Source organism: Podarcis bocagei, assembly GCF_964188305.1.
Source record: "Podarcis bocagei genome assembly, chromosome: 3".
Lineage (NCBI taxonomy): Eukaryota > Metazoa > Chordata > Lepidosauria > Squamata > Lacertidae > Podarcis > Podarcis bocagei.
The window spans coordinates 91,049,390-91,067,657 of NC_138127.1; the positions used below are offsets into that span (position 1 = coordinate 91,049,390).

Consider the following 18,268-nt stretch of genomic DNA (forward strand, 5'->3'; position numbering starts at 1 on the left):
ATGCAGGCCTCGCTTTTTCTCGACTTTCACAGTCAAATAAATACTTCCAGGGAGAATTTTTTAAAAAAATATTATTGTTAATATTTTATGGTGTTGAAGTGCATTGTGCTCCTTTGCGAGAGGGCAGTGCCTTGCTACGTTTTAATATTGCAGTAAGTAAGTTCTTCAGGTAGTTACACTGACAATTCAATTAATGGATGCAGTCTTAAGGAACTTAAGGATGCTCGTGTATACAGTAGAATAAAGTTTTTGTTCTTGAGGTTCCAATATTGTGTACGCTTTCCTGGGGCCCCATTGAACACAGGAGACATTGCTTCCAGGTAAACATGCACAGGATTGAACTGCTAACATGCAAAAAATTCTGGAATCGTTTTGCTATAATAGTTCTTGGCTGTGGGCTCTTTTTTGGGGGGGGGCTGTTTCTTTTCTTCGTGGTGTTCCACAAAGCATTTACATGCTTATTTTTGTATAATAATTTTAAAGCTTTCTTTTCCACCCAAAATTGGGCCAGCATCGAATATAAGATGGCAAATCACCAAAAAGGGCAAGAATGCAGTAACTAAACAGCAGCAGCGATATATCAGTAAATAATCAATGAGCATTGTAAAAAGCAGGCTCAAAAGATAGCTTGGTTGGTTTGAGCATGATGCTGATAACTCCAAGGTTGCAGGTTCAATCCCTGTATGGGACTGGTGCATGCACTGCAGGGGGTTGGACTAGATGATCCTCAGGGTCCCTTCCAACTCTACAATTCTGTGATCTGTGTTTTTGGTTGCCTTCTGAAGGTGCTCAAAGAGGCAGCTGGTTCAAGTTCCCCCGCAATGAGTTCCAGTGTCTCGATGCTGCCATTGAAAAGGTCTAGCTGCAAGTCCCAGGCCTCAGTGCAATGGACTCAGTGCAGCTGTGTCTTCAAAAAGCAGCATGCAGCAATAGACTTTGCTTAATGAGACACCTGCTATAGCAGATGACACACTCACCCCCTCCAGTTTTCCTTGATTTCTAGCCTCACCCGCTTTGCTTTTTAAACATAAGAGAGTTTGGAGCACAATTTCAGTGCAGATGTCACGGACGAGCTGGATGCAGAGGAGCGGTGGGAGGCACCAGCTGGGGAACCCCCCAGGGGAAGATGGCTCAGAGCCAGGGGATTGTTGGTGGGATGACCATGAGTGGTCAGAAGGAGAAGACTGGGAGGAGGAGATGTCAGAAGCTGGAGGAGCAACAGGATTTAGTGAGCAGGAAGAGTCTGTGGCAGAGAGCAGTCCACAATCAGAGGCAGAAGCAGAGGCTGAAGAGGATGGGGAGGGCCAAGAGGCTGCTGGAGAATCCAGGGGGTCTCCCCCCCCTCCTGCTGCAACCAGCTCCCCTTCCCTCTGGTCTCTGAGAAATCAAAAGAGCAGAATAGAGATTGGTTGTGCGCAGACACAGTTTGAGACTTTTGAGTGGGGAAAACCCAGGAGAGGAGGAGCCTTAGGGACTGATGGGAAGGCATGGACCTCCAGTCCTCACAACTGTGTCATTGGGGCAAGACCTACTGGCAAGGGTTGCTGAGACCACTAGGCCTGAACTGCATTTAGGTTTACTTGAATGAAGAGTTGGCTTCACAGGCTTCGATGACTTGTTGTTGTTGTTTAGTCGTTGAGTCGTGTCCGACTCTTCGTGACCCCATGGACCAGAGCACGCCAGGCACTCCTGTCTTCCACTGCCTCCCGCAGTTTGGTCAAACTCATGCTGGTAGCTTTGAGAACACTGTCCAACCATCTCGTCCTCTGTCGTCCCCTTCTCCATCTTTCCCAACATCAGGGTCTTTTCCAGGCAGTCTTCTCTTCTTATGAGATGGCCAAAGTATTGGAGCCTCAGCTTCACGATCTGTCCTTCCAGTGAGCACTCAGGGCTGATTTCCTTCAGAATGGGGAGGTTTGATCTTCTTGCAGTCCATGGGACTCTCAAGAGTCTCCTCCAGCACCATAATTCAAAAGCATCAATTCTTCGGCGATCAGCCTTCTTTATGGTCCAGCTCTCACTTCCATACATCACTACTGGGAACTTATTACTTTAGTGCTAACCTGTGTCTGACTCCAGCCCAGACAGTAGATGGCAAGAGGGATGTGTTAAAAGAATATGGGCAACATGTGCATTTTGTGTGTGTCTGCCCTTCCTGAATGCACCAGTTTTGCTCCTGCAACAGAGCTTCCCTTCCTCTCTCAAGACTGACTAGTAGCCATCCATTTAGAATCTAAGTCTTATTTTTTTGGGGGGGGGGAGGATGTGCTTGGGAATATATTTAAGGAGACCTATTTATAGGCTACAGCATCAGATTGTGGGAGGTTTCAGGAGGGTGGGAAAGGGAAAAAAAGCTATGTTCTTCTCTCTTCCCTGTACTCTTGTGAAAACTCTTCCACTGCATCGCCTTGGTGGATCCTGAACACAACCACTGTAGTGTTTTGCAAAGGCACAGAACATTTCAGGCCCCCTTACAACTAATAAACCGAACATGCCTGCAAACCCTGCTTTCGGCAGGGAACTGTGTTTTCAACCAACCCCCCCATATCTGATGTCATTTGGGCAGGTGGGTGTGGCTTGACCGAAGCAGCCTTGGGGGCCACAAATGGGGAGGCCTAGGTCCGCAGACCAAAAGTCTTATAAGCACTATAAGGATTCTGTTCCAGCCTGGCTGGAGCCCTGTAAGGAACTTGGCATGCTCTGCGACATTTAATTGCAGGTCCCAATGTAGATGGCAATGGAACGTGAGAAACCAAACCCATCAGCTGGTAATATAATGCAGGGCACAAGTTGGCAGAAACGGTTAAAACACCATGCACGCCCTCGTAAATTCTACATGGTTCCCATCATTTATCAGCAACTCTGCCTCCTTCCATCAGCAAAGTATAATACTTCAGCCTTGGGAGGACTTCTTTCCTAAATACAATGATTACAGTCATTATGCGCGTTCAAATTGCAGAGTAATAAAATTAGAATGAGATCACCGTCAGTGGAAGTCCGGCAGGATAATTTCTCCATTATTGGCAGCAGTGTGAATAGCTAGGTGTACCTAGGTACCTGGTTGCGGCCGTTTAATGGAAAATTAACAACTTCTCAGCTAGGAAATATCAAGGCACTTCATTTTTCAGGAAGCTTTGCAAAGGCGACTTATTCTGTGCATTTCCAGCAAGCTATAAATACGCTGTTAGTTTTGGAATAAATTTAGAAATGTAATTGCCAGTTAGCTACAGAAAGAGAGAGGAAGCCAGAACGCAGCGTATAAGCGAGAAGCCCAGTGTTCTTTCCCTGACTAATGTTTATTCTTTGGTGTGGTGGTATAGCTGCTGGCCTTTGTTTATTGTACTCAAGAAAGCTGTACTTAGAAATATCTTCTCTCCCCCCCCCCCAGCCCGGTTCTTTTTAACTGCTTGGAATAAACATCATTTTAATAATTACAGCACGTTTGGAAAAGCACAGAGCACTTTCTCTCGCTAGTTAATCAAGCTGCCATTTAATTTACTTTCCTGCCCTTGTGCTCCGAATCTCAGAATGCTTAAGAAGCAGAAATGAATATTAATTGGGAGCAGCAAAGATATCCAGAAATCCCAATGCGCCAGGGGGTACAGTTAGTAAAATACACTATACCTCAGGGACGGGGCACCTCGGGGCTGGTGGCATAGGAGTCAACTCCTAGGGGCTGAGGTCATATCAGGGGCCCTTAATAAAATATTTGAGGTGACCAGACCACCCCAAAGTTGATGGGCTTTGCCATTCAAATGGCATCTTGGCCTAATCTCTTCCTTCTGAAACTTGTGTGTGGTAACAACTACTCGCTTTACAAGGTTGTTGTAATTGGGCATGTCATTTTAGGGGGTGAACTCTTTTTGCAAAGTTCTTCAGTGAGGGAGTCTAAAAAATATGTTTTGGGATGTGAGGAATTCAAGCCTGCTTTTGTTATTGCAACTGGGCAACTGTTAGCTTGGTAAGTCTATGTTTGATGAAAAAGTAGACAGGCTGCTTTTGGAAAACCAAAGAATTTTAATGTTACCTTCTGAAAATGTCAGGTAATGCTAAATAGCAATAGCAATAGTAGTAATAGTAGTAGTAGTAGTAAGTGCTTTTTTCTGGGAGTACTCAAGGGTACACAGTACCGGCACCCTTTTTCTAGAAGAAAAGCACTGATGATGATGATGATTATATAACTGCAAGTACTGCAAATCATTTTTTAATGATTTCTATACAAGTTTGCAGACATTTTACTTACCAAGCAAAACTGCATTATATTAATTTAAACAAAATATATTTTGAATTCCCAAGTCATGTTACAACTTTTTAGCACCCCCCATTTTTGGAATTTGAAAGTTGAACAATTCAAACATGCCCTATGTTGTGTTAGGATTAAATGAATATGGTAATGCACGTAAAGTACCGTATTTTTTGCACCATAACACTCACCTTTTTCCTCCTAGAAAGTAAGGGGAAATGTCTGTGTGTGTTATGGAGCGAATGCCTGCGGGTGGCGGGGGGGGGGGGTCCTGCTGCAGTTGTGAGCAGAGGATCCATGGTTCCCCTTCCTTCCCTCCTCCGTGGTTACAAAGCATGGATCCACATGGATCCTCAGGATTTTTGTATTGGGCTACTCCAAACTCACTGTCAGTTCACATGTCTGTGGCCACAGCATGAACCACAAAAATCATATATCCACTATTTCGTTTAGAATAATTTTTTTCTTGTTTTCCTCCTCTAAAAACTATGTGCGTGTTATGGTCTGGTGCGTGTTATAGAGCGAAAAATACAGTAGTTTGGACATGCTGTATAAGCCCTGTATTAATACTTCCTTTTACTATTACTGTGTGGATGGAGATGTGCCTTTCAATGAGCATTTATATTCCACTGGAAACAATGCAGTACGCATAAGTGTCATTCACATCTGGAAGTACGTTCAGATGCACATTTGGACGCAGATTTCATTCATGCCTGAGTTTCTTGATCCAGCAAGTGATAGGCACGCATACGCTGGCTTACAATGGGCAGGTCTCATTAGCTGGACTGCAGCCAGAGAAACTCATTGATGGCAGCATTGAAATTGCCTCGGAAGTGTCAGTTGGATGCTTCAATAGCAAAAAAACTCACAAAAACCCCGGCAGCTCAACAGAAAGGCTGTGAAATGCGGACCCTGTAATTCCAAAGGCCTTCATGGCAGGCCTTGCTCATTTAAAGGGGACATTAAAAAAAATCTCACTGAGTTTTCTGTACAGTGGTACCTCGGGTTACATACGCTTCAGGTTACATACACTTCAGGTTACAGACTCCGCTAACCCAGAAATAGTACCTCGGGTTAAGAACTTTGCTTCAGGATGAGAACAGAAATCGTGCTCCGGCGGCGCAGCAGCAGCAGGAGGCCCCATTAGCTAAAATGGTGCTTCAGGTTAAGAACAGTTTCAGGTTAAGAACGGACCTCCAGAACGAATTAAGTACTTAACCCGAGGTACGACTGCATTGTAGTAAGATAAAACTTCATAGTATACAGTCATACCTCTTGTTACGTTTGCTTCAGGTTAAATCTCTTCAGGTTGCATCCCGCGGCAACCTGGAAGTACCAGAAAGGGTTACTTCCAGGTTTCGCCGCTCGCGCATGCGCAGACGCTCAAAATGATGTCACGCGCATGCGCAGAAGCGGAGAATCGTGACCCGCGCACATGCAGACGCTGGTTGCGTTCCGCTCACGTTGCGAACGGGGCTCCGGAATGGATCCTGTTCGCAACCAGAGGTACCACTGTATATCAGCTATATGCTTGGAGGTTGGAATGGCTGTTTTTAAATGATGGAGTCAGGTTCATATGGAGCAGACAGAGATGCCACCAAGCCCAACTGGAGAACCTTCTGCATGCAAAGCAGTTGTTCTGCCACTGAGCTATGAACCTTCCTGCATAAGACTTTCTAAATCTTCTACCTCTGTGCCTCCACAAGCACTTGCCCCAATGCTGGGGTTTCATTTTAAACCCTTCCCCATTTTATCTTCCCATTTATTTAATTTTGAGCAACACCTCCTTCCTCTGAAAATCTAAATCTGCCTTGTCACCGGCCTGGTGCCCTCCATATGTTTAGGGCTGACAATGCCCATCGCCCCCAGTCAGCAGAGCCTGCTGAGAGGTGTAGTCCAGAACATCTTGAAGGCAGAAAGTTGGCAAAGGCTGTTCGAAGTATTTCCCCCTCTGCTCCAAGGCAGGAGCACTGCTCTTGTCCCCAGCAAGTTGTTCTTGATGAAAGCTCTTTAATACACACACACACACAGAGGCACAAACACACAGAGTACGGATTTTATTGCATGAGGCCTTGGACTCCTGAGGAAGAAGAAAAAGGAAAACACAAAACAAGTTGTGCCAGCTGACTACCAGCTGGGCGGCAGCTTGCCAGGGAATAGCACCTGCTGTTCCTTCTCCCTTGTCATTGTGCCTGTGGGCATGGCTCAAATAGGCATTCCTAAACCTTCCGTCAAATGACATGGTTTGTGGGAAACTGCCTCCCCCTGTTTCGGGGAAAACAGCTTTCAGGAGTTAGGCTGCTGCTAACAAAACACAGTTTCTATCAACGATGATGGCAGTGGAGAGCTCAGATTATTATATTTTGCAGCGGCTGAATGCAGTTTGTTGGCAAATCTTGCTGAGTGTTATTTGTGCAGACCTCCTACAGCTCAGGAGAGGATGACAACTTGTTCTCACTCTCTCTGACAGCTGAGGAACCCTGAGAGGTTGCAGAACTTTTAATGTAGCCTGAGGCTTCTTGGTCACCCTGGAATTTTATTCCGGCTTAGTGTCCCAGAACCCAGACCCTTCCAACTCTACAGTCCTGTGATTCTACGAACTCTTTGCTCACAATCATAATGCAAAACAGGCTCCGCAGAAGGGGATCTTTTTGGAAGGGTCGGGGTGGCAAGCGCATTGCTGGCAGGCTGAGTTATGTTTAACCTTTCTGGGACGAAGGAGGTGAGCAAACCGCTGAGTTATTGACAAGGCTGGGTATCAAGAATGCTTTCCCACCGGACCTTGAAATACTGGTGTCTAACCTGGTTTAGCTCCAAGTCAAACCATTAAAGAAAACTTGAGCCTCTAATCAAAGTCTCCGAGAAGGAGGATCTGTCCAATAGTGCTAAGCTATGCTGCTTGGCTCTTAACCCAGAGCTGACACTGTCGATTATTGCTGACAAGGCCTGCAGCCTATCCAGTGAGCTAATGAGGAATACACTTGGAGACTCTCAAGCATGTCCTTCGTCTCCCATCTGCAGCCCCTCCTCTAACTTTAGAACATCCGCCAATGGGCCCCGTGCAGGCCTTGTCCTTCCTGCTTGTAAGTTAACGCCGATGACAGGCTCAAATATTTAGCTAGGCATTCATGTGCCAGAGGTTTTTTCTTTCTTTTAATGGCTCTGCTCCTATGCCTTTAACTGCAGCACAAACTTAGCAGGCGTGGGGATGCTGCAGGTCTGCAGAATGTGGGGAGCACCCCATTGAACACACCTTGACAATACCAGCCATTGGGTTGTCCACCAGTTTAAGATGGCTTTTACAAGGGAATAGACCAGGGTTTCCCAATCTTGGGTGTCCAGCTGTTTTTGGACTACAACTCCCATCATCCCTAGCTAGCAGGGCCAGTAGTCAGAGATGATGGGACTTGTAGTACAAAAACAGCTGGAGATCCAAGTTTGGGAAACCCTGGACTAGACAGATTTATGGAGGGATAAGGCTGTCGGTGGCTGCAACTCTTGATGGCTATATTACCTCCAGAATCAAAGGAACCGATTTTTGCATGCACTGTTCATCCCAAAGGGATGATAATCTGTTTTGATTCCCCCCCCCCCAAAGGAGTGTTCTTTTTGCAAAGGGGCCCTTCTGGTAATGTTTGTCTCTCTTATTGGCTTACCCTTACAGCTGGAGGAAGGAGAGCGTTTTGCCAAGATGGTGATTGGCTTGGGAGAAGATGCCCAAGAGTTCTTAGCCAAGGGTTACCTTGCCTTGGGCCTGACATACAGCCTGCAAGCAACTGATGGTAACGTGTTTGACTTGTCTAATGTGGTCCGCACAGCAATCTTTCTGAGATGCCAGTTTTAAGTGCCTGAAGCTTATGCATTTTAAGAAGTGCATGCAGCAGCCAGCAATTTATTCCACAAGATTTATATATTGCTTGATAGTAACAAAAATCTATCATCTATCTATCTATCTATCTATCTATCTATCTATCTATCTATCTATCTCCTAGGCAGGACCCCCCTACACACAAATGCAGGTATCTGCAGCCATAACATCATACATTTCTCAGTATAATGTCATAAGACACTTAAACAGGATGCACCTGGATGTTAACAAGCAATACGTGAAGCGGATGTTTCCCCTCATCTTGTTGTTTGCAAGCGCCTGATTTTCCAGAGTACATTTCTCAATGCATGGAGGAGAGGTTCATGTGAGCTTTTCATGGGTAATAGCTGTTGATAAGCCTCTATGAGTTTGTAGAATCATAGAACTGGAAGGAGATCGATGCAGGAAATCTAGGGCTTGAGTATTCCCAACAGCCTGCCAGTCTCTGCTTGAAGATATCCAAGTGTGGCAGAGAGCCCACCACCCCACTCTTTTAACTAATTGCTTCCCTTGTTAGACTGCTCTTCCCATCAAGTGGTTCTCCTTAGTTTAAGCCAAAGTGTACCCTTCTGTAGCTTAAGCCCATTCAGCCTTTTCTATTTTCCTGTTTTCCTACCTGCATCCTTCTTAAGGGATGGTGTCCAGTATTCCGTACTCCAGGTGAGGCCTGACTAGTGCAGAATAAAGTAGAACTACTGCCTCCCATGACCTGGAAACTATGGTTCGACATCTAGAGATCATGCAGTAAGAACTGAAACTTGATGAATGACCGGCCTCACAAAAAGGGACAGGAATTTACCTGACAGGGGATCCAGAAAATGTGGCGTGTCCCTGGGAAATAGGAATGGTTGCAGCGTCTGCTGTAAGGGAATGACCAACCTTTCCTCGCTGGACTTCTTTTCCATACTCTGATAATCTTTGCGACCCTCCTCTGAACCTCTTCTGATATGTCGAATCCTTTTTAAAAAAGAAGAAGAAAGCCACATCTTGTGATAACCGAAGCTGAAAAACATGTTGGAGCAGCTGTTTAAAATGCAGCCGATCATGGAGAATAATCAGACTTCTCATCCACAAGGTTCAGCTAACCACCCACTTGAGAGAAATCAAGGACTTTATAAGCCCAAGATGGAAAAAAAACAAGCATGTTTCTGGCTGATAAAAAAGAGCATTTACTATTGCAAGCCCAGAGAACCTGCTTTATGATGAACAACACTTCTTGGGCTTCTTCTTCTTCTTCTTAGGCAATCACTCGTAGCTGAGTAAGATTGTCTTCCATGAACACGATCTTAACAGTGAGTCCATAAGTGATGAGGATTCAAATTCTGGATCCACACGTCCTTCCACAGTGGAGACACAGTGGAGTTAATCATGGTTTGCCAAGCGTGCCTTCCTCTTAGCTTGTTTCTCCATTTCGTCCTGAGTTCGAGTGTCTTCAAAGCCCATGATGCCTTTGGCAAAGGCTGTTCTCCAACTGGAGCACTCGCAGGCCAGTGTTTCCCAGTTGTCGGTGTTTATACTACATTTTTAAAGATTTGCCTTGAGAGAGTCGTTAAAGCTCTTTTGTTGACCACCAGCATTACGCTTTCCATTTTTAAGTTGGGCATATCTTACTTGAGTCTAGCTGATATTAGTTACTGTATCTGATATATGAGCAGAAATTTCCTTCTGGGTATGTCATCAGGCATTGGGACTTATTCTTGGCTTTTTGTGTGAGAAGATAAACGAGTGTCGTTTTTTCTGCCATTTGCGGAGTTGGGTTGGTGGAATCCTGATTGGAATTCTTAATCATTGGTGTGTGACTCCAGCCCATGTGAGTAAATCAGTACAAGGGGAATGGATAACTGATGGAGATGTATGCAAGTCAGTGCTAATTTTAGCACATTTGATGGTTCTGTTCTAAAATCCCTCTGTTTTGCAGGGTAAATTGGTTATAACCATTGGTTTAATTATTGGCCATTCAGTCCCTCTGAACCCTTTCATTATACAATTAGGGTATTTAGAAAGAACCGTGCACAGGAAACATCATGAGCTGGCCCGGAAATTACTGCTAGCAGCTAGATTTCTTCCTTGCCAGTAACTGGCAGAATTGGCCCATCTTTTTCTTATCTGTTTGACATAAGAACGACAAATTTCACCCATTTCCTCACTAGTGGCTTCACCTCCAAGCTTCTACATCTTCAGACTGCCTGCAGAAGTCTACCCATTCATTCCCTGTTGTCTTAAGAGATACAAGTTCATCAAGGCCCTTCTTTCAGTTTTATTTTTTGCTGTGGTGCAAAGCATTCCATTAAAGCCTCCTGGGATAGCGTCCTCAGGAAAGCAGAGGGCAGGAGAAGGTGCCGCCCGGCCAACATCTGTCATTGCTAATTTATGCTCTGGTCAGGAGCCAAAGTCTATCCCAGAAGAGTTTCAGTCACACACACACACACACACACACACACACACACACACACACACACGGACATTTGCACTGGCTGAGCCCCTGGCAAAGTTCTGTCCCCTCTTTCCCAAGCCAGCAGGCTCCCGACAGACACGTCTCCTACATCGAGGGGACAGCAGGTGCAGCACCCAAGCTCTCTCTTTCAGGCAGCCTTCCAACAGCTTTGCACAGATGACCACGCAGAAGTGCCAAGGCTCAGCAAACAGCTCATAAAAACCTGGCTTGGGGAAACCATCGACATCCACACAGGTAGAGGGGGAGATACCACATGCAAATGTTTCAGGGAGACCGAAGGCTGTTGTCCCATATTCAGCCAGTCCTGCTGGAATCCCATTCCAGCCTGTAGGAACAAAGCAGCTTCATTTCAGGGTTGCAGCCAAAAATGTGTATGAAACTAGTGGGTTGCTTCCGGCTAAGTCATACTCGGGAGAAGACCCATGGAGATTAATGGACTTAATTCAGGTAGTCATGTTCTCCTACCTAGTGGGATAAAACACACAGAGGCAGCAAGGTGATGTCCATTTTCGTGGACTCCGTTAAGGGACAAAATGCCAAGTTTCCGGGGTTGTGCAGAACTTCTCCAAGCCGAAAGTATCCAAAGCAGGCAAAATAAACTAGGGACATCTTTTAAAATGTAAGGGTCCTTCGTACATGTTCCATTTTTATTGTGCTTTTTTCACTCTTTTTGTGAGAAAAAGCACTTAAAAAAGAAAAAAGCAAACCCATGAAGCTATTTAAAAGCAAGAGACAACAAGAAAAGCAAAAGTTAGCTGCGGGAATTAGTCTGAAAGAATGGACGTTTTGCGCCTCCTATGAAAACAGGAAAAGGGGGTTGGGTTTGTTTTCTAAAAACTAGCTCTGTGGACTTTCCGCGGCAGAGCACTCTGCACAAAAGCTGCTAAGAGCAGAGAAGGCTGGTTGGCAATGATGTCTGGAATGGCAATGATCTCTGGAAGAAACCCCCATCTGAAGATATGGAGCGAGATCTGGACTAAACCCCATCAGTGCAGTGTAGTGGCTGGAGTGCTGGACTAGGACCAGGGAGATCGAGGTTCAAATCCCCATTAAAGCCAGGGTGTTCACTGGGGCCAATTGTTATCTCCCAGCGCTGCCCTACAGAGCTGTTGTGAGGCTAAAGATGGGGAAGAATAGGCGCGTCATTCTAAACTCTGTTGATGCAGGGCAGCACAAAAATTTAAGAAACAAATAAGATACCAAGATCTAGGGCAGGCATAGGCGAACTTGGCCCTCCAGCTGTTTTGGGACTACAACTCCCATCATCCCTAGCTAACAGGAGCAGTGGTCAGGGATGATGGGAATTGTAGTCTCAAAACATCTGGAGGGCCGAGTTTGCCTATGTCTTATCTAGGGAGAGCTGTTCTCTAACTAGCCATGACATTTTATTTCTGGCGCGGTTTGAGCTGGACGTTCTCAAAAAGGAAAGATTGTCCACAGGCGTCTGGTCTTACAGGAGTGATCACTTTGTAGAGCTCCATGAATTAAGGCAGGGAATACTTTCTCCAGCAAGATCTAGGGAGAACTGTGTGTTCGTTTTCTCTCCCTCCCTCTCTCTCTCTCTCCCTCTCTCTCCCCCTACCCCCTCCACAACATAAAATCCTTAGGGGAATGTTCATTTTGAGGAACCAACTTTGAAAGCGGGAAGGAAAAAGAGAGCACAAAGCCATTCAAGCTTAGTGTTTGTTGCAACGGTTACAAAACTTCTCATGCTCTTTTGCTTGTGTTACAGCTACCCTGAAAAGCACACAAGACGACTTGCACCGAAAAGCACTTGAGACTCTGGAAAGGTGAGGAAGAAAGATTCCCAACTGACAGGTGTTTTGTTTGTTTTACACCAAAACCTGAAGCAGTCTCTAGGCTTCTACTTATGTTGGAGCTCTTCCTCCTTTATCCTTGTTTTAGGTGCTAAAAAGGTAAAGGGACCCCTGACCATTAGGTCCAGTCGTGGCCGACTCTGGGGTTGCAGCGCTCATCTCGCTTTATTGGCTGAGGGAGCTGGCGTACAGCTTCCGGGTCATGTGGCCAGCATGACTAAGCCGCTTCTGGCGAACCAGAGCAGCGCAAGGAAACGCCGTTTACCTTCCTGCCGGAGCGGTACCTATTTATCTACTTGCACTTTGACGTGCTTTCGAACTGCTAGGTTGGCAGGAGCAGGGACTGAGCAACGGGAGCTCACCCCATCAATCTTCTTCTTTTTTTCTTTTTTCTTTTGGTTTTGTAGTACCGTATGCCTTCCTTCCACATAGCATATTTTTATTGGTTTCATTTATGGATCACATGCTATGAATAATCTCAAAGCAATTTCACAATACAACAAAAAACATCTATTCCATGGATCCTTCTGCTCGTGGGACATATAGGAGCATGGGTTTCATTGCCCAACACGTTGAGGTAATGGGCAATAAGCTTAAAGCTCCTTTTGCTTTATGCACCGTTATCTCACCCAAGGCCACTGGAAGAGGCCAGGGATGATTTTCAGACAGTGGCCAAACCACTGATCTTCTGATCGGCAAGTCCTAGGCTCTGTGGTTTAACCCACAGCGCCACCCGCGTCCCGTTTTAGGTGCTAACGAGGGAATAAATGCATGTCAGCAAAAGCATATTTCTGCCTCCAGAGTCAACTGAAAAGGTCCTCCTGCTGCTTCCTGATTCTCTGTGCACTAACCAGAAGTGTAAGAAGGCATCGCTTAGACAGAGCTCCCTCTCAGTGGGGGATTTAGCTTTACGTGGCAAGCATTCCTAGACTCAGATGTAACATCTCCCTTACTGCGCTATTTAGATGTAATTGCTGTCCTATATTACTCTTAAACCATCTTTATTTTTAGCCTTTTGACCTTTCCCCACCGGCTGTGGCTTGTTTCCTTGATATCTTAACTCCGGCTTGGACGCGGGCAAGATTGCTAATCGGACATCACAGATGCCCACCCGTAGCCAACAGGGGGGGTTATCGGGAGAGGTCAACTGCATCCTTGTTGACCACATGCAGAATAGCCTGCTAGCATTAAGAAAAGTATATTTGCTAGAGACGGGGTGGTATGAGAGAGCTGAAGGTGCTACGAAGCAGGCATCAGTGCTGAGGCTTTGTACGTAGGGAGACTGCCTTAAACCGAGGTCAGACTGTTGCTCTATCAAAGCAAGCATTGTCTATTCTGATCAGTGTTGCCGTCCAGGCAATGTCTTTCACACTATGCTATCTGACCCTTTGGGGAACAGCAAGAGTTGAACCTCGGACCTTCTGCATGCTATATATGTGTTAGCATCCTTTGCTACCTCTCTAAATGCCAATATTCTGCTACAGCACTGCTTTTGGGGGCGTTTCTCGGAATCCCCAAGCAATGCCAGGTATGAGGCTAGTATACAAATTGGAGGTTACTGAAGAGGCTGCTGCTGAGATGGCTCAGGACCTGTTTGTCCATGATATTTGGATAGCTGGCTGCAGCCCTACAGAACAAGGGAGAGACGAGGTTGGGATAGGTTTGCTGGGAAGGACCAGTGGCTGAGAATCTGCTTTGCATGCAGATGGTTCCAGGCTCAACCCATGGCAGTAGTAGTAGTAGTAGTAGTAATAATAATAATTTTATTTATACCCCGCCCTCCCCAGCCGGAGCCGGGCTCAGGGTGGCTAACAACAGTAAAAATTACAGTAAAAACATAATGGGGGGGGGACCCAATTTAAAATACAGGTTAAAATGCAATTTAAAATGCAGCCTCATTTTAAAAGTAGCCCATAGATCAAAACCATAAGGGGAGGGAAACATAAGGGTCAGACTGAGTCCAAACCAAAGGCCAGGCGGAAGAGCTCTGTCTTGCAGGCCCTGCAGAAAGATGTCAAGTCCCACAGGGCCCTAGTCTCTTGTGACGGAGCATTCCACCACTTCGGGGCCAGTGCTGAAAAGGCCCTGGCCCTAGTTGAGACCAATCTAACCACCTTGTGACTTGGGACCTCCAAAATATTGTCATTTGTGGACCTTAAGGTCCTACGTGGGGCATACCAAGAGAGGCGGCCACGTAGGTACGTAGGTCCTAGACCGCATAGGGCTTTAAAGGTCAAAGGTAAAGGTAAAGGTACCCCTGCCCATACGGGCCAGTCGTGTCCGACTCTAGGGTTGTGCGCCCATCTTACTTAAGAGGCCGGGGGCCAGCGCTGTCCGAAGACACTTCCGGGTCACTTCCGGGTCACGTGGCCAGTGTGACGAAGCTGCTCTGGCGAGCCAGCACCAGCGCAGCACATGGAAACGCCGTTTACCTTCCCGCTATAAAGCGGTACCTATTTATCTACTTGCACTTAAGGGTGCTTTCGAACTGCTAGGTGGGCAGGAGCTGGGACCGAAAGACGGGAGCTCACCCGGCTGCAGGGATTCGAACCGCCGACCATGCGATCGGCAAACCCTAGGCGCTGAGGTTTTACCCACAGCGCCACCCGCGTCCCGTTTAAAGGTCAAAACCAGCACCTTAAACCTGACCCTGTACTCCACCGGGAGCCAGTGCAGTTGGTAAAGCACTGGATGAATGTGATCCCGTGGCAAGGACCCCGTAAGGAGCCTTGCCACGGCATTCTGCACCTGTTGGAGTAGGAGCCAGGGGGAAAGAGCTCTGCAATCAGAACCTCTCCCAGCGTGAGAAGACAATATTGAACTAGCTGGACAAACAGCCTGACCTGGTATAAAGCAGATTCTGTACACATGCGATAATCTTGACAGCCCTTTTGCAACAGGGAGAACTGCAAATGTCGCATGCATCTGCCTCCAGGCAGTGCGTCTCTGTTCCAGCCAAGGGCAAAATGGCAAAACGCCCCAGGTATGCTGCTGGCTTGCTGCAGCATTCTTAGTAAAATGCAAGGTGCTTTTTTGCATTGACCTATAAGCTGTTAAATGGCCTGTGCCCGGCATGCCTCAAAATACCTTCATTCCAAACTCTGAGATAAACAAAAAAGCACACTCAGTGAGGGCACACAGGGAGTTGTTTTCAGTGGTTACTCCATACTCTGGAGGAATTCTCATCCTCCAGAGTCCCACAGATGCCTGAAAGATAATATTATTTGTGCCTCCTTCATGGTAAGGGCATCGCCTATGGTGCGGTGTGTGGGGAGGTTGTCACCCAAGCTTCTGTTTTTGATGGCCTAGTTAGTTATCCTAACTCTGGGGTAGCCAATGTATTGGTAGACTCCAGCTTCTGCAGCAGCCCTGATAGGTGTATGCATATGTGCAAGGGGAAGATTGAAGAACACAGTGAGTCTTTGCAGATACAGGAACTACCTTTGGTCCAGGCAGCATCATCACTATTATTATTGTTAATTTGTTGTTTAGTCGTTTAGTCGTGTCCGACTCTTCATGACCCCCTGGACCAGAGCACGCCAGGCACTCCTGTCTTCCACTGCCTCCCGCAGTTTGGTCAGACTCATGCTTGTAGCTTCGAGAACACTATCCAACCATCTCATCCTCTGCCGTCCCCTTCTCCTTGTGCCCTCCATCTTTCCCAACATCAGGGTCTTTTCCAGGGAGTCTTCTCTTCTCATGAGGTGGCCAAAGTATTGGAGCCTCAGCTTCACGATCTGTCCTTCCAGTGAACACTCAGGGCTGATTTCCTTAAGAATGGAGAGGTTTGATCTTCTTGCAGTCCATGGGACTCTCAAGAGTCTCCTCCAGCACCATAATTCAAAAGCATCCTTTCTTCAGCGATCAGCCTTCTTTATGGTCCAGCTCTCACTTCCATACATCATTGTTAATTACCAGCAGGTAATTCATAGCCAACTGGTCCCAGGGTGAGTGGCAACACAAATTTTACATAGTTGAAACTAAGTACAGTCACGGGAATGGGATGGGTCCTAAAACACATATCCCAAGTGTCAAAGGCAAGGTAAAGAGATTTGTCTTCAGCAGTCAGCAAAAGGTGTACAGTGAAGGTATCAGGCGCACCTTTGTGGGGCGGGAATTTCACAGCTTAGCGGCTGCCACAGAGAATACCCTCTCCTGAACCTCTGAGGGTGGTGGAGCTGCCAGAAGGGCTCCTTCTGCTGATCTTAATGCCTAAGAGGAAGAAGGCAGTCTCCATTATGGGACCCACTTATTAAACATCGTCAGGCAAAGACATGTTTGTTTACCCAGGCATGTGGGCAGCACCCACAATGCATTTCCCCCCAATATGTTTATGTTGTTTTATCATTATAATTTATCATCACTGCAAATTGCTTAAGGTCTTTTAGTTGTTGGGAGTGTTACATCAATGCAATAACTCTAACCTAACTTAACCTTGGTGATTCTGCACTGAGCAGCTTAGACTAGATGACTTCTAAGGCCCCTTCTGAATGAATGATTTGATCCTCATCAGCCTCCATCTTGTCTTTTGGGCAAGCCCTTATCACACCAAGTTAATATATAATCCTATTAGTGATTTATCATTATTTGCCTTCCACTCTTCCTCTAGGTTGGCATGCAGGAGACTGTTTGTTTAAAAAGTCTCAGTACATATCTCTGTACATTTAGCCATGGCAGCTAAAGGGACCACCAGTGTTTCAAAGAGAGTATGCCATGGGGATGCGGGTGGCGCTGTGGGTTAAACCACAGAACCTAGGACTTGCTGATCAGAAGGTCGGTGGTTTGAATCCCCGTGACAGGGTGAGCTCCCGTTGCTTGGTCTCTGCTCCTGCCAACCTAGCAGTTCGAAAACACATCAAAGTGCAAGTAGATAAATAGGTACCACTCCGGCGGGAAGGTAAACGGCATTTCCATGTGCTGCTCTGGTTTGCCAGAGGTGGCTTAGTCATGCTGGCCACATGACCTGGAAGCTGTACGCTGGCTTCCTCGGCCAATAAAGCGAGATGAGCGCCGCAACCCCAGAGTTGGTCACAACTGGACCTAATGGTCGGGGTCCCTTTACCTTACCTATGCCATGGAAGACCCTTTGCAGAGAGCATACCAACTGTGATGGGGCTTGGAGGGCTTAAATCCTGCTTGTGAGCTTACTTGAAGCATCAGGTTGGCCCGGAGTGGACCAGGATGCTCTCTGTTATGGTCCTTTGAACTGGCTGAGCAGGCCTCCATTATTATGTTACAATCTTGACAATAGCCCTGTGCTATTGTCCTATTATAGGTTAGGCAGAATGGCAACAACCTGCCCAAAGCCACAAAGTTAGCTTCATGGCTTTGTGGCCATCCAAAGCCAGGTCTTCCTGATCCAAATTGCTACACCACACTGGCTCCCCAGGCTAGAGAGGAAATGGAGTCCCAATGTCAGGGACCGTGCTGAGGAGGGCTGCACTGAGGAGGAATGGTGGGAGACTCCCTCCCTCCCTCTCTGCTCCTGATCAGGATCCTGAATCTTCCCAGGAGCAGGAGGATAGTATAGATTTGGAACAGTGATTTGCAGAGGGGCACAGTACAGAAGGCAGAAGCTGGGAAATACTGGATGGGGAACAGCTAGGAGAAGAAACACTGGAAAAGAGAGGGTTAACAGATTCACAGTCTCTGGACAGCATTCCTTTACTCAGCCTAAGGTCAAGAAGAGCTCAGAAAGTGTCAGAACAGAAAGCACAGAGGGTACAAGCTCAGATTACAAGACGTAGAAGTGACATAGATTAACAGCAACGAAGGGGGTGTCAGCCTTAATTGGGAGCACCGCCATTTCTCTATTTGTTCTATCACTGTAATTATTAAAGTTTCTAACTGCTAAGACGTTCCTATCTTTGATCTTCTTATCTACC

At 46.5% G+C, this 18,268-nt stretch overlaps 1 protein-coding gene across 2 annotated transcripts in view; it reads left to right on the forward strand.

Moving 5' to 3' along the window:
- The window catches only part of TTC7A (tetratricopeptide repeat domain 7A), a 192,311-nt gene that overhangs the window by 64,317 nt on the left and 109,726 nt on the right, over window positions 1-18,268 (forward strand). For both annotated transcript variants that reach the window (XM_081188507.1, XM_081188508.1), the window contains exons 12-13: window positions 7,908-8,025; window positions 12,299-12,356. In XM_081188507.1, coding sequence (XP_081044633.1) covers window positions 7,908-8,025; window positions 12,299-12,356 — 176 coding nt within the window. The remainder of the gene's footprint in view (window positions 1-7,907; window positions 8,026-12,298; window positions 12,357-18,268) is intronic.